This window comes from Pelophylax lessonae (assembly GCF_965119305.1).
Source record: "Pelophylax lessonae genome assembly, chromosome: 4".
NCBI classification, from domain to species: domain Eukaryota; kingdom Metazoa; phylum Chordata; class Amphibia; order Anura; family Ranidae; genus Pelophylax; species Pelophylax lessonae.
In genome coordinates this window covers 612909503-612924811 of record NC_138771.1, presented here as the reverse complement: position 1 = coordinate 612924811, position 15309 = coordinate 612909503, and the positions used below count along the sequence as shown (strand labels likewise).

Genomic DNA, 15309 nt, shown 5'->3' with positions numbered 1-15309 from the left:
TTTGAAAAAGAACTTAAATGGCCCAATTATACATCGTAGGTCATGTAACTTATTAGGTCCTGAGTCTTCTATTTTCCTTTTATTCCTACATCGCTGTCCATTGATGGGGTGCACACAAATCCTGAGGACCTAAGCGACAGCATGATGACGTCAATATTATGGGAGGAAACAAGGTTGGCTGGTACTGACTGCAGTGGTGAATTCCCAGTGTGTACTTCTGGAAGAGGTGCTGTGGCCTTTACCATAACGTCAGACTCAAATAATTAAAAATGCTTGTTGGAGAGTTTTTCAAACATTGGGATTTGTAGGGGAAGGGTTGTGGAAGATTTTGAAGGTGGGTACTAATTCACCCAGTAATTGGTTTTAATATTAAACTATAATGGTTAATGGCCTGTTCACCCCACAAAAATGCAGTCTGGATGCATTCAAGATGCATTCTGCATGCTCGTTTGTGATGCGTCTTCAATGTGTTTTATTCCCTCTTTTTTTTCTCCAAAGTTTAATGGGGGGGTCTTTTTTGCTGTAATGTGTTTTCCTGCTCTTGAACTGACCGCATTGGAACCCATATAATCTACTGTTCACGTATTTTTGATGCAGAAAAAAAACACACTGGACTGCATCTGGTGTGAACCAGCCCCTTATGATCAATTTTGTCTCATTTTTTATTTCTATTAGAGTATTCATTTATTAATTGATTTATATTTTACTAGTGTATAATATCTTTTTGTTTATTACATCTTTAATGCTGTAACCCTATCCAAAATCTTTCATATAGTTTTAGCTAGAGCAGGGAATGGCTACAGCAGGCTTTTTCAACCAGGATTCCTCCATAGATTGCTGGAGATTCCTTGAGCAATGAGCAATTTCTGAACAGCAGAAGGGGAGCAGCCACTGCTCATGCACTTAAGTGTGTAAATATCAGGTTGAGCATTGTAAATTAAAGCTTCTTTAAGCAAAGCTGGCTTTGTCTTGAAAAATGTAACATGGATGTGGGAAGCTAGACAGCAGGAATGGCTTCATCAGTGTGCTGCTGCTCCTTCACTGTCCAATCACAGGCTTGGGGAAACAATGTGACTAAAAGCTAGTACACACATGCCACATATTGGGTGGTATTGGCCAGTTCAATAAAAACTGGGCAACATTTGGCCTGTGTGTACAGCAGGCGGTCGATAGAAGTCAGCCGAACGTCTGGCTCCTGTCGAAGGGGCATGAGCGAAAAAGGTCTGCCGATCGGCATCCGATCAGCATTCTCAGCCACCTTAGTGTTCTGGCAGAACATAAAAGCTTAGCGGAAAGATTGGTGTATCAACATCAGATTGTTAGTAGAGGATCTCCTCTCGAGCTCTTCAGTTTTTTGTTCAGCCTGCTGGGTTTAACGAAAAAAAAGAAAACGACCCTGTGCTGCTGCTCCTTCTCTGTTCATTCACTAGGAAGAAGGGATGTGGCTAAGAAAGCCAAAAGTCTACCTGTGCTGTTGTTCCCTCCATATCTAGTCAGAGGCTGGGGGAGGAAATGTGACTTAGAAAGACATTGATAGACAGGATTTTTGGCCTGTAATACTACTCCTTCACTATCCAATCAAAGGCTGGGGGAAGAGATATGACTAAGAAAGTGAAACTTTATTCTGTGCTGCTGTTCCTTCACTATCAAATCATTGGCTGGAGGAATAAATGCAGAAGGATGCATAACTTCAGCCTTTGCTGCTGCTCCTCAATCCAATCAGAGGCTGGAGGTGGAAATTTAACTTGGGAAGTGGAGCTTTAGCTTATATTACTGCTCCTTCATTAGCCAATCACATGCTGGGGAAAGAGATGTGACTAAGGATTCAGAACTTCAGTCTTTGCTGTTGCTCCTTCTCTATCCAATCAGAAGCTGGATGTGGAAATTTAACTTGGGAAGTGGAGCTTTAGCTTATATTACTGCTCCTTCACTATCCAATCACAAGCTGGGGGAAGAGATGTAAGTAATGATGAAGAACTTCAGCCTTTGCTGCTCTTCCTTCTCAATCCAATCAGAGGGTGGAGGTGGAAATTTAACTTGGGAAGTGGAGCTTTAGCTTATATTACTGCTCCTTCACTATACAATCACAGGCTGAGGGAAGACATGCGACTAAGGATGCAGAACTTCAGCCTTTGCTGCTGCTCCTTCTCTATCCAATCAAAGGGTGGAGGTGGACATTTGACTTGTGAAGTGGAGCTTTAGCTTATATTACTGCTACTTCACTATCCAATCACAAGCTGGGGGAAGAGATGTAAGTAAGGATGAAGAACTTCAGCCTTTGCTGCTGTTCCTTCTCAATCCAATCAGAGGGTGGAGGTGGAAATTTAAGTTGGGAAGTGGAGCTTTAACCTATATTACTGCTCCTTCACTATCCAATCACAGGCTGAGGGAAGACATGCGACTAAGGATGCAGAACACCAGCCTTTGCTGCTGCTCCTTCTCTATCCAATCAGAGGGTGGAGATGGACATTTGACTTGGGAAGTGGAGCTTTAGCCTATATTACTGCTCCTTCACTATCCAATCACAGGCTGGGGGAAGAGATGTAACTAAGGATGCAGAACTTCAGCCTTTGCTGCTCCTTCTCTATCCAATCAGAGGTTGGAGGTGGACATATGACTTGGGAAGTGGAGCTTTAGCCTATATTACTGCTCCTTCACTATCCAATCAGAGGCTGGGGGAAGACAGGGGACTAAGGAAGCAGAACTTCAGTTATCCATTAGATGGGAATTTACCATTCCTGGGATATTAGGTAGAAACTGTTGCATTGTGAAGAAGATGGTAGCTGCTATATGAAAGGTAGGACATCTGGTACTTAGGGGATATCACTGAGATGCCGAAATTTAGATTTTTGCCTGGAGTTTTGCTTTAAAGGTGACATTTACATTTTTTGACATTACTGGACCTTTACAGATATTACTGAATCATTTTCTCACCATATGTGTTCTGCAGTTCGATCAGCTGGGCTGTGGAGCGTCGTTTCCGTGCCACAGGAGCCTCACACAGAGGTTCTAAATTACAAGAGAATCGAATATTAAACATAACATTGTTCGTTTTAAGCAGCATGGAAATTCAGATGTGTCACTGTCCACCATTCCCATTGAGAGACCTTCCCTTGTACATCCATCTTAAAGTAGAACTATTAGCAAAAGTTTTTTTTGTTAATTTTGCATAGCATAAGGTAAGGTTTCAGTTTTTATTTTTTTTTTCGCCATCTTTGGGGGAGATTTACCTTCATGTCCTGTGCCATAGACAAAACAAAAAGGGAATTCCAGGTTGTCACCAGAACTAATGTCCCCATTGGAAGATTTACCCTCTATTACTTTTCTGGGGATTTTATTTTAGTTTTAATGATAATGGTAAACAGAACAAATAGTGAGGGGGAATCTCCCTAAAGGCTCGTACACACTATAGGAAAATTGGGCGAACATTTTCATTCAAAGAATTTTCGTACGATTTTTGTATAGTGTGTACACAACTTTCGACAACCAATTGCGAATTTTCCTACAAAAATTCTCAAAGGGACAAACTCCAAAATTTTTCTCGTACGGGAAAACACAAACGATTTTCGTTTAATGTGTACCGTTTTGGTACGATTTTTGTACAAGAAAAATCAGACAAGAGATACTGCGCATGATCAGAAACAATAAACAACAAAAAAAAGCCTTTGTCGTATGAGAATTTTCATACGAAATTCATTAATTGGTTCTGATTTGCTGTGAAACAAGAAAGAAAATTGGACAATCGTTTACCTGATTTTCCTATAGTGTCAAACCCACTTAACAGGGGCACAGACAGCAATACCAACTCAATAGGCATTCAAATTCCTCTCCACTCTATCCAAAAATAAAAAATGTAATTTTTTTTTTTTTTGTGATACTATAACAATACAAGGAAAATAAAAAGGGAGCCAACCTGATCTCTCCTTAGTGGTCGACTTTGTACTGGATTGAAAAGCCAAACCAGCATCATAAAACACCCCCATGCTGTCAGCGCCACTTCCAGGGGTACATCCAAGATCTGCCTTCTCCACCGAGTTCCACACCTAAATAGGATAGAGAAAGAGATAGGGCAGTGCTTCAAGCCACAAAATTCCCTTTTTTTTATCTAGCTCATATTTTTTTTTATAAATCTAGCGGGGACATATTATTTTATATTTAAATTTAAAGCAGAAGTTAAAATATACAAAATATTTGAAAGTACATTTTTATTTATTTTTTTTGTAGAAGAGTACGAGAGACTTTATAAATCTCTTTTGCCAATAAACAATTGTATTTTTTATATTTTTTTATTAGAGCACACTGCTTACGATGTATGAGCAATGCAATGTACACTTACTGCACATTCTGTAAGAAAAAGTCAGGATGCCAGGAATATTTAAAGTGGTATCAAACATTATATTGTAGCCAGGGGCTGACTGGCAGCTTCTGGCCCAGGGGGGCAAGTACAAACCATAGGCCCATGGTTCAGCGATTCGGCCCCCCTCCCACTCTCCCCCTGACCCCCATTCCAGGCTGAAGCTCCGCTCTAAGTACTCTCTACTGAATCCAGGTTCCTGACTTGGCCATCAGGGGGCCATTGGGGGGAGCTGGGACAGCTCAGTTAGGGCTGGAGGAGAGTCTCTAGTGGAGCATGGAACCAGCCTCTGCTCACACACAGTTCAACCCCCACTCAGTTGGTCAGCAGCAGGGATTTTTTACTTCTCTTCACCAGAAAACATTAGGCATGTCTGTGGCAGAAGTGGTGCATCCTTTTTATGGGGCATCAGAGTAGCTCAGGGAGCAATTGTCCCCCCTGCCCCCTGGCCCAGTCCTCCCCTGATTGTAGCCTACTCTTAAAACATGATGGCTGCATTCGTTTCCTTTTTTTAGGCTTTCTCACTTCTATTTTCTATTTTCATCTGGTGAACCACAAGTAATACTGTAACTAACCATCCAAGTCATACAAAAAAAAAATACCACAGTGTATACTAGTGTTTACAGCGTGTAACTGCCTCCAAATAAATAAAACATCTCCTGTATTAGAGTGCCTCAACTTTTGGTGAAGGAGCATAGGGGGCACATTTGGACAGTGGCATTGTCAGTCGGGGAGGGGGAGTGTTAGATGTACTAGCATATTTAGATACACTAACAATGGAAGCCAAACTCCAGCTAATACTTTAAATAGGCAGTTACAGTAACAGTTTTCTTTTCATTGGGATAAAGGTTTTACATAAATACTGTAAATAAAAGCTGATCATTGTATTTACACCTGTCAGCGGTAAATGTTTTTTCTCAACAAAGTAACTGATACAATCTGTCAGAGAGCTTGTTTTTTTGAAAAACAACAGACTTACTGGCTACATCACCAGGGTAAAATAAGGTAAAGAAAACCAAAAAGGAAAATAAATGCAGGCACTACATCTTAGAATTGGTAAGCTCCGATATAATAAATGTTTGCTTTTGGGTTTAATACTGCTTTAAATGGGTTGTAAACCCTTATTTTAAATGTTTTAATAAAAAAAAACAACATGCCTATACCTGCTCTGTGCAATAATTTTTCCCAGAGCAAGCCCTGATCTTCTTCTTCTGGGGTGCCACGCTGGTGCTCCAGGCCCCTCCTCATCATCCGGTGCCCCCACAGGAAGCTGCTTTCCCTGGAGTCAACCGTGCGGGCTCACTTCCGAGTCCTGCATCCATTGACACAGACAGCGGGACTCGGCTCCACCGCCCCACTACCATGTCACTGGATTTGATTGACAGAAGTGGGAGCCAATGGTATCATTTAAGCTTTCAAGCTGTCCAATGAGGAGAGAGAAAGCGGCTGGAGCCGCTGTGCTTGTGCAGATTGCTGGATTGGATATGACTCAGGCAAGAAAAAGGAGGGATCTGGGGGGGAGCTGCAGCACAGAAGGTTTTTTACCTTAATGCAAATAATGCATTAGGGTGAATAACCCTGAGGCTTCACAACCACTTTAAGCACTTTTTAATTTATTTTGTAAATTTTATTTCACAATAACATTTTGATTGAAATTTTTATTGGGCATACAGGTAGAAAAAAGAACACGTTCCAGAATATATACAAGTCATTCATTCCGAGAAGAAACAGCACACAGCAAGTGGGATAGCAATATATTCAATTACAGCCTAACATTACTGAACTTATTACTGTATGTAGTTTAACATACACTATATTACCAAAAGTATTGGGACGCCTGCCTTTATATACACATGAACTTTAATGGCATCCCAGTCTTAGTCTGTAGGGTTCAATATTGAGTTGGCCCACCCTATGCAGCTATAACAGCTTCAACCCTTCTGGGAAGGCTGTCCACAAGGTTTAGGAGTGTGTCTATGGGAATGTTTGACCATTCTTCCAGATGCGCATTTGTGAGGTCAGGCACTGATGTTGAACGAGAAGACCCTTAGCTCCAGTGAAGGGAACTCTTAAGATGTCAGCATACCAAGACAATTTGGACAATTTTGTGCTCCCAACTTTGTGGGAACAGTTTGGGGATGGCCCCTTCCTGTTCCAACATGACTGCGCACCAGTGCACAACGCAGGGTCCATAAAGACATGGATGAGTGGATTTGGGGTGGAGGAACATGACTGGCCTGCACAGAGTCCTGACCTCAACCTGATAGAACACCTTTGGGATGAATTAGAGCGGAGATTGCAAACCAGGCCTTCTCGTCCACATCAGTGCCTGACCTCACAAATGCTCTACTGGAAGAATGGTCAAACATTCCCATAGACACACTCCTAAACCTTCTGCACAGCCTTCCCAGAAGAGTTGAAGCTGTTATAGCTGCAAAGGGTGGGCCAACTCAATATTGAACCCTACAGACTTAGACTGGGATGCCAATAAAGATCATGTGCATGTAAAGGCAGGCGTCCCAATACTTTCAGAAATATAGTGAATTTTGGCAAATCAAACCAGATCATTTAATTCCTGAGAGGAATAAACATTCCAAAGAGGTAAGCTTGCATTGGTTAAAGATGGCTTGAGACAGTCAGAGGATAGTAAAATAAAATAAAAATAAGATGTAAATATTTTTTTTTTTCTTCCTGAAATATATCACATATATTAACATGTAAATGATGGGGTTTCATACCCTCGTAACCACGGGTGTTTTTGTTGTTAATCACATTTTTGTAGAAACACATGGATCTTGTATCCCTTCCCTTTTTTTTTTGCACTTGGTCTACACTGTTTACACACAATAGGTGGGTGGGTTTTTTTTTTTTTTTCTTCCTCTCCTCTCCTCTCTCCGTGTACACAAAATATGGATAAAGTAGGGGTTAAGGATCCCTCTCTCTCTTTCCACATGATGGAGGGGAGGGAGAGAAAGGGATAATAATATAGAAAAGAATACTATAATGAACTTGAATGGGATTAACCATATGGGTATCAATGTATAAGAGGGAAATTTAATATTGAAAAGGGACCTCAACCATGCATATAGTTTTATATAGGATGGATGGGGGTTTTCTTTTTTTTTTTCTCTCTCCTCTCTTCTTCTCCTGAGGGAGAGGTGGAGGAATGCTGGAGTTTTTTTTTTTTTTTTTAAGTAATAAACGTGTTTAGTATACTGGGAAGACAGTGGAGGTAATATAGTGTATTAAAAGTGGAATGGGTAGTATAATAAGTTTAACCCGTTGCCGACTGCGCACAGTATATTTACTGCAGCAGTCAGCCCCGGCCAGGCAGAGTGACGTAGACCTACGCCGCTCGCCTGTCACTGGGATTGGAGCCAATAGCGGGCGAGCGCGCACCCGCTGAGACGCGCGCCCGCCTCGGCTCATTCAGGGAGGAGTGCGGGCGTGTGACCGGCGGACCCGATGTCCGCCGGTCACTCGCCGATCGTCGGTACAGCGGGAGAAAGGCAGAGCGGCTTATGTAAACAAGCCGCCTGTCATTCTCCCCTGTGTAAAAATGGAGATCAGACGGTTCTACTATGTAGAATCGTTGATCTTTGTTTTTACACCAATAGCCATGTCCCTATACAGTTAGAATCACGCCCCTAGGACACACTTAACCCCTCCCTGTCCAATACAGTTAACCCCTTCCCTGCCAGTGTCATTTTTGCAGTAATAGTGCATATATATAGCACTGATTACTGCAGTAATGTCACTGGTACCCCCAAAAGTGTCAAAAATGTCAGTCAAGGGTCCGATCTGTCCGCAGCAATGTCGCAGTACCGCAAAAAAAATCGCAGATCGCCGCCATTACTCGTTAAAAAAAAAAAACACCAAAAATGACAAAAATCTTTCCCTTTGTTAGTAAACGTGATAACTTTTGCGCAAACCAATCAAAATACGCTTTTTGCAATTTTTTTTACCAAACATATGTAGCATAAAACAATTTGGCCGAAAATGTTAAAAAAAATTAGATTTTTACATTTTTTTTGGGGGGGGGAATTTCATATAAAAAAAAGTGAAAAATATTGTTATTTTTGCAAAAATTACGCTCTTTTTTTGTTTATAAAACATGATCAAAAAATCGCACAGGTGATCAAATACCACCAAAAAAAGCTCTGTTTGTGGGAAAAAAAGGACGTGAAATTTGTTTAGGTACAGCGTCGCACGACCGTGCAATTGTCCGTTAAAGTCACGCAGTAAAAAAATCGCAAAAAACCCCCTGGTCAGGAAGGGGGTAAAATCTTCCAGGGCTTAAGTGGTTAAGGGCGGGGGGGGGGGTGGGCGGGGGATTTTTTGATCTCTTCTGACTACCTCCTCAGTTAGGTACACACACAAATGGCATTAAAAATGTCGTGTGTATAAAGGATAGAAATTCCCATCACTGAGGGATTAGGGAAGTCGGAGTTCCGGCCCCGCTGACGACTCAGTAGGGATAGGTAAGGTGGGAGTGGTAGGGGAGGAGGGGTAAGTTTGAGGGGGGTTTTCTTTTTTTTTTCTTTCTTTCTTTTTTTTTTTCTTCTCTCTCCTCCTCCGGAGATGGATGACATAAAACTTTTTTCCCTTAATGTGAAGGGACTAAATATCCCAGAAAAGAGACGGATATTACTGACCGAGTTGAAACGATTTAAAACAAGTATAGCATTTATCCAAGAAACTCACTTTAAAACAAATAAATTGCAGTACCTTAATAGCGGAACCTTCCCTTTTGTATACCACTCAACCAACATACAAAGTAAATCTCGGGGATTATCGATACCTATTGCCAATAATATCCCATGGACATACCAAGAAAGCAAAATTGACATAAATGGTAGATTTTTATTTTTAAAAGGTAAAATAGGGGTGATACAGGTGACACTTGCAACACTATATGTACCCAATACTAGGGATGATCGAATGGTTCGGGTCGACCATCGGTTCGACCCGAACATTGACTGTTCGAAATTCGGCCGAATTCCGAACTTTTTGCGGTAAAAGTCCGGAATTCGGCACCAGAACCGCCGAAAATGCAATGGGACAGGAACTGGGCTTTAAAAGCCTGTGATTGGACCAGAAACGTGAGTAAAAGCCAATTGAGGGGGCAGGAGGATGCTAGGAATGTGATTGGAGTGACTAGGGGGTCCAGAGGCCAATCAGTAGTGAATACGCCCAGTATATAAGATAGCCCCGCCAAATCTCTAAGACTGTAATACAGGGGCTGTGGAAGAGAGTGGAAGCAGTTCTGTTACTCCTGCTTCAAAAGTGTAATTTAGCAATTATTAGTGTAAGGAAAGGGATATGCAGTGTAGTTAGGGTACTATATACCACTATAGTTAGATTCAATAATCTAGTTTCTGTAGGGAAAGTGTTAAGTGTCAGTGTAGTGTAGGGTGAACTGACTCTGACTGCCATGTCAGGGAGACCGCCAGAGAAAAAAGATAATCTTTCTTAGAATTTTTAGTAGAGCAGGGATGGGGCTCCGCTCCTTTCACACCTGGGCGTTTTTGTTTCAGGCGTTTATTGGGCTTTTTGTGGATGTCTTTGGAGGCAGGCATGACATCTGAACTTCTGTGTAGGGGTATATATACACATACACATATATGTATATATACACGTACACACATATAGGTGTGAAAGGAGCGGAACCCCATCCCTGCGCTAATGAAATTATTTGCAGGGATGGGGTTCTTCTCCTTTCACACCTATATGTGTGTATGTGTATATATATATATATATATATATATGTGTGTGTGTATATATACCCCTTTACAGAAGTTCAGATGTCATGCCTGCCTCCAAAGACGCCCAAAAAATGCCCAATAAACGCCTGAAACAACACCCCTGGGCGTTTTGGTCGCAGGCGCTTATTGGGCATTTTTTGGGCGTCTTTGGAGGCAGGCATGACATCTGAACTTCTGTATAGGGGTATATACACACACACACATATACACATATATATATATATACACATACACACATATAGGTGTGAAAGGAGCAGAACCCCATCCCTGCAAATAATTTCATTAGCGCAGGGATGGGGTTCTGCTCCTTTCACACCTATATGTGTGTGTGTGTATATACAGTGGGTACGGAAAGTATTCAGACCCCCTTACATTTTTCACTCTTTGTTATATTGCAGCCATTTGCTAAAATCATTTAAGTTCATTCTTCTTCCTCATGAATGTACACATAGCACCCCATACTGACAGAAAACACAGAATTGTTGACATAAAAGAAAAACTGAAATATCACATGGTTCTAAGTATTCAGACCCTTTGCTGTGACACTCATATATTTAACTCAGGTGCTTTCCATTTCTTCTGATCATCCTTGAGATGTTTCTACACCTTCATTTGAGTCCAGCTGTGTTTGATTATACTGATTGGACTTGATTAGGAAAGCCACACACCTGTCTATATAAGACCTTCCAGATCACAATGCATGTCAGAGCAAATGAGAATCATGAGGTCAAAGGAACTGCCTGAAGAGCTCAGAGACAGAATTGTGGCAAGTCACAGATCTGGCCAAGGTTACAAAAAGATTTCTGCTGCACTTAAAGCGGAGTTCCAGCCATTTACTCACCTGTCCAATGGTCCAGCGATGCGGCCGCCGGAAGCCTCGATCCTCTCCCTCGGCGCCGGCATCACTGCTGTGGGCACCCGGCTGTTACAGTTGCGCGAGTCGCGCTGCGCGCCGTGATTGGCCGGCAATCTTCTGGGACCTCTGACGTGTCCCAGAAGATTGCAGGGAGGGAGGGGGAGAGGAGAACTTCCGCTCAGGGCGCCGCGGCGCTCCGAGCGGAAGTGGGAGCGGGTACCTGTCAAAACTAGGTACCCGCTCCCCCCCCAAAAAAATGACATGCCAAATGTGGCATGTCGGGGGGTCAGGACTCCCTAAAGCGGAAGTTCCACTTTTGGGTGGAACTCCGCTTTAAGGTTCCTAAGAGCACAGTGGCCTCCATAATCCTCAAATGGAAGACATTTGGGACGACCAGAACCCTTCCTAGAGCTGGCCGTCCGGCCAAACTGAGCTATCGGGGGAGAAGAGCCTTGGTGAGAGAGGTAAAGAAGAACCCAAAGATCACTGTGGCTGAGCTCCAGAGATGCAGTCAGGAGATGGGAGAAAGTTGTAGAAAGTCAACCATCACTGCAGCCCTCCACCAGTCTGGGCTTTATGGCAGAGTGGCCCGACGGAAGCCTCTCCTCAGTGTAAGACACATGAAAGCCCGCATGGAGTTTGCTAAAAAACACCTGAAGGACTCCAAGATGGTGAGAAATAAGATTCTCTGGTCTGATGAGACCAAAATAGAACTTTTTGGCCTTAATTCTAAGTGGTATGTGTGGAGAAAACCAGGCACTGCTCATCACCTGTCCAATACAGTCCCAACAGTGAAGCATGGTGGTGGCAGCATCATGCTGTGGGGGTGTTTTTCAGCTGCAGGGACAGGATGACTGGTTGCAATCGAGGGAAAGATGAATGCGGCCAAGTACAGGGATATCCTGGACAAAAACCTTCTCCAGAGTGCTCTGGACCTCAGACTGGGCCGAAGGTCAACAAGACAATGACACTAAGCACACAGCTAAAATAACGAAGGAGTGGCTTCACAACAACTCTGTGACTGTTCTTGAATGGCCCAGCCAGAGCCCTGACTTAAACCCAATTGAGCATCTCTGGAGAGACCTAAAAATGGCTGTCCACCAACGTTTACCATCCAACCTGACAGAACTGGAGAGGATCTGCAAGGAGGAATGGCAGAGGATCCCCAAATCCAGGTGTGAAAGACTTGTTGCATCTTTCCCAAAAAGACTCCTGACTGTATTAGATCAAAAGGGGGCTTCTACTAAATACTGAGTAAAGGGTCGGAATACTTAGGACCATGTGATATTTCAGTTTTTCTTTTTTTAATAAATCTGCAACAATGTCAACAATTCTGTGTTTTTCTGTCAGTATGGGGTGCTATGTGTACATTCATGAGGAAGAAGAATGAACTTAAATGATTTTAGCAAATGGCTGCAATATAACAAAGAGTGAAAAATTTAAGGGGGTCTGAATACTTTCCGTACCCACTGTATATATATACACACACATATATTTATGTAATATATATATATATATATATATATATATATATATATAAACACACACACATATATATATATATACAGTATACCCCTATATAGAAGTTCAGATGTCATGCCTGCCTCCAAAGACGCCCAAAAAATGCCCAATAAATGCCTGAAACAAAAACGCCCAGGTGTGAAAGGAGCGTAGCCCCATCCCTGCGCTATTGGAATTCTAAGAAAAATTATCTTTTTTTTCTGGTTCTGGACATGCTACAGAGCTGAAACTCCACAGGTACACTTTTTAGACCCCCCAGACACTAAATCCAAAGAAATCTCGATTTTTTTAAAATCATTTTTTCAATAATTGGCTCTCTATCAAAAACGACAATTTTTAAGAACTTTTTTTTGTGTGATTAATAGTCCCTGGGGCATGACCCAGAACCCTATGCACTTTTTAGGGGCATTTATTGGGTTTTAGGGCTTCAAAATTGTGTTTTTTGATTACCGAAGTTCGGGTCCCATTGATTTCAATGGGGTTCTGGAATCTGGACCTGAACTTTCGGGAAGTTCGGGTGTTCTGGCCGAACCGAACTTTTCAAAAGTTCAATCATCCCTACCCAATACTCACCAGGATAAATTTATCTCAAAGACCTTAGCAGATTTAAGGGAATTCTTGGAAGGCCAATTGCTTTTAGGGGGGATTTTAATATCCCTCTAATGCCTTTAGTGGACACCTCTAATGGGATATCGGCAATATCACAGGGGATAGGCAGAAGAGTGGTAAAAGCCCTACACAGAGAACAGTTAATAGATATCTGGCGTCTCCAACATCCATCTGAGAAAGAATTCTCATTCTATTTAACACCGCATAAAAGTTACTCTAGGATTGATTTGTTCCTGATACCCCAGGCACAGCTCCAGGCAGTAAAGCATACAGAGATAGATAATATCACCTGGTCGGATCATGTTCCAATTTCAATGGTTTATAACCTGACTTCATCTACTTTACATAAACAACGTTTCTGGAGGTTAAATGAGAGTCTCCTACAAAATGAGGACGTATTAACAGACGTAGTAAAGGAATTGCGAAGCTATTTTGAGATAAATGACCAAGTAGATTGCCCTATAGGTACTTTTTGGAAGCTCACAAATCGGTAGTAAGAGGGGTACTAATCAAACATGGAGCGAGAATTAAAAGAGAAAGAAACAAACATTTAACTGCACTCCTAGAGAAACTAAAGATACTAGAGAAGAGCCATAAACAGAAAACATCAACACTATTGTTGGCAGACTAGTATTAATTAGAAAACAGATAACAGACCTATTACAATATAGAGCAAAAGCAGCATTACAATTATCACAGAGATTTTCTTATGAATCTGCAAATAAATGCGGGAACATGCTGGCAAAGACTGTGCGGGCTCAGAGGGGGAGGTCCTATATACCCAGTGTTGTGTCTTCAGGGGGGGGGGGGGTAAGAAAATCCCTTCTGGGACAGATTGCAGGGGAGTTTGAGACCTTCTATTCGGCACTATACAATTTGACGGAAGAAATGAATACTGAGCAAGAGATAGAAAATTATCTATCACAATCTAGACTTCCGACACTATCTCAGGAGGAATGCCTAGACTTGGAGACAGATATCTCACAGGAGGAAATCCAACTAGCTTTAAAATCAATGAAACAGGGAAAAGCACCGGGCCCTGATGGGTTATCAACCCAATACTATTATGTACTGTTTCAAATTCTAGGCCCGTACCTAGAAAAATTATATATTGGGGTTGATGCCGATGGTGTCTGGGCCAGAGACACTTTAACAGCACATATTTCATTGATCTTGAAGGAAGGGAAGGACCCATCATTATGCGGTAGTTATAGGCCGATATCGCTCTTAAATGTAGACCTAAAAATATTTACTAAGATTCTTGCAACAAGATTAGCAAAATATATGCCAAATATAATACATTCAGACCAGGTAGGGTTCATGGCAGATAGAGAGGCAAGTGATAATACCACAAGAGTGCTCAATCTGATGCAGGTAGCTAGATCGTCTGGGGCCCCCTGCATCATATTGAGCACAGATGCCGAAAAGGCATTTGATCGGGTCAAATGGTATACTCGAACCCAACAGCTAAAGTAAAAGCAAATGGAATTCTATCAGAATTTTTTGCGATAAAAAATGGCACGAGACCGGGATGCCCGCTGTCCCCCCTCCTCTTTGCTCTATCGTTGGAACCTCTACTGCTCTATCGTTGGAACCTCTTTTCTCTATCGTTGGAACCTCTACTGTGTAGAATTAGATCAAACCCAGATATTGGGGGAATAATGCTGAGAAAAACACAATATAAAATCGCTGCATACGCTGACGATGTATTATTTACGATAACAAACCCGGAAATATCACTGCCGAATTTGTTGAAGGAAATTAAGCAATATGGTATATTTTCCAATTTTAAAATCAGAGGCAATGGGTGTGGGTGTTTCAAAGTTGAAATTGTCTATTCTAAAATCAAATTTTAAACTCAAATGGAACGATTTGGCAGTGAGATACCTGGGGACTTATATGCCTGCAGATATTTCAAAGGTGTTTGAGCTGAATTTCCCACCACTACTGGTAGAGACAAAGAGGACGTTGGGACAATGGCAAGGAGGCCTGCAATCTTGGTTCGGGAGATATAACCTGTTAAAAATGAATATCCTACCTAAATACCTATACCTTATGCGTGCATTGCCGATCAAAATACAAAAAATGTTTTTAAGAGCGTACATGCGTTATTTATCAAATATATATGGGCAGGTAAAAAACCAAGGATGGCGCGCAGTGCTCTTATACTACCAAAACGATACGGGGGGCTAGCATTTCCAGAT

General features: G+C 41.9%; 1 protein-coding gene across 1 annotated transcript in view; it reads right to left on the bottom strand.

Annotated features, from left to right (window-relative positions):
- The window catches only part of LOC309553571 (A.superbus venom factor 1-like), a 476096-nt gene that overhangs the window by 258530 nt on the left and 202257 nt on the right, over positions 1–15309 (bottom strand). Inside the window, exons 15-16 of the mRNA XM_082254843.1 lie at positions 3914–4043; positions 2935–3009 (exon numbers count right to left, since the gene is read on the bottom strand). Of these exons, the coding sequence (XP_082110969.1) occupies positions 2935–3009; positions 3914–4043 (205 nt within the window). The remainder of the gene's footprint in view (positions 1–2934; positions 3010–3913; positions 4044–15309) is intronic.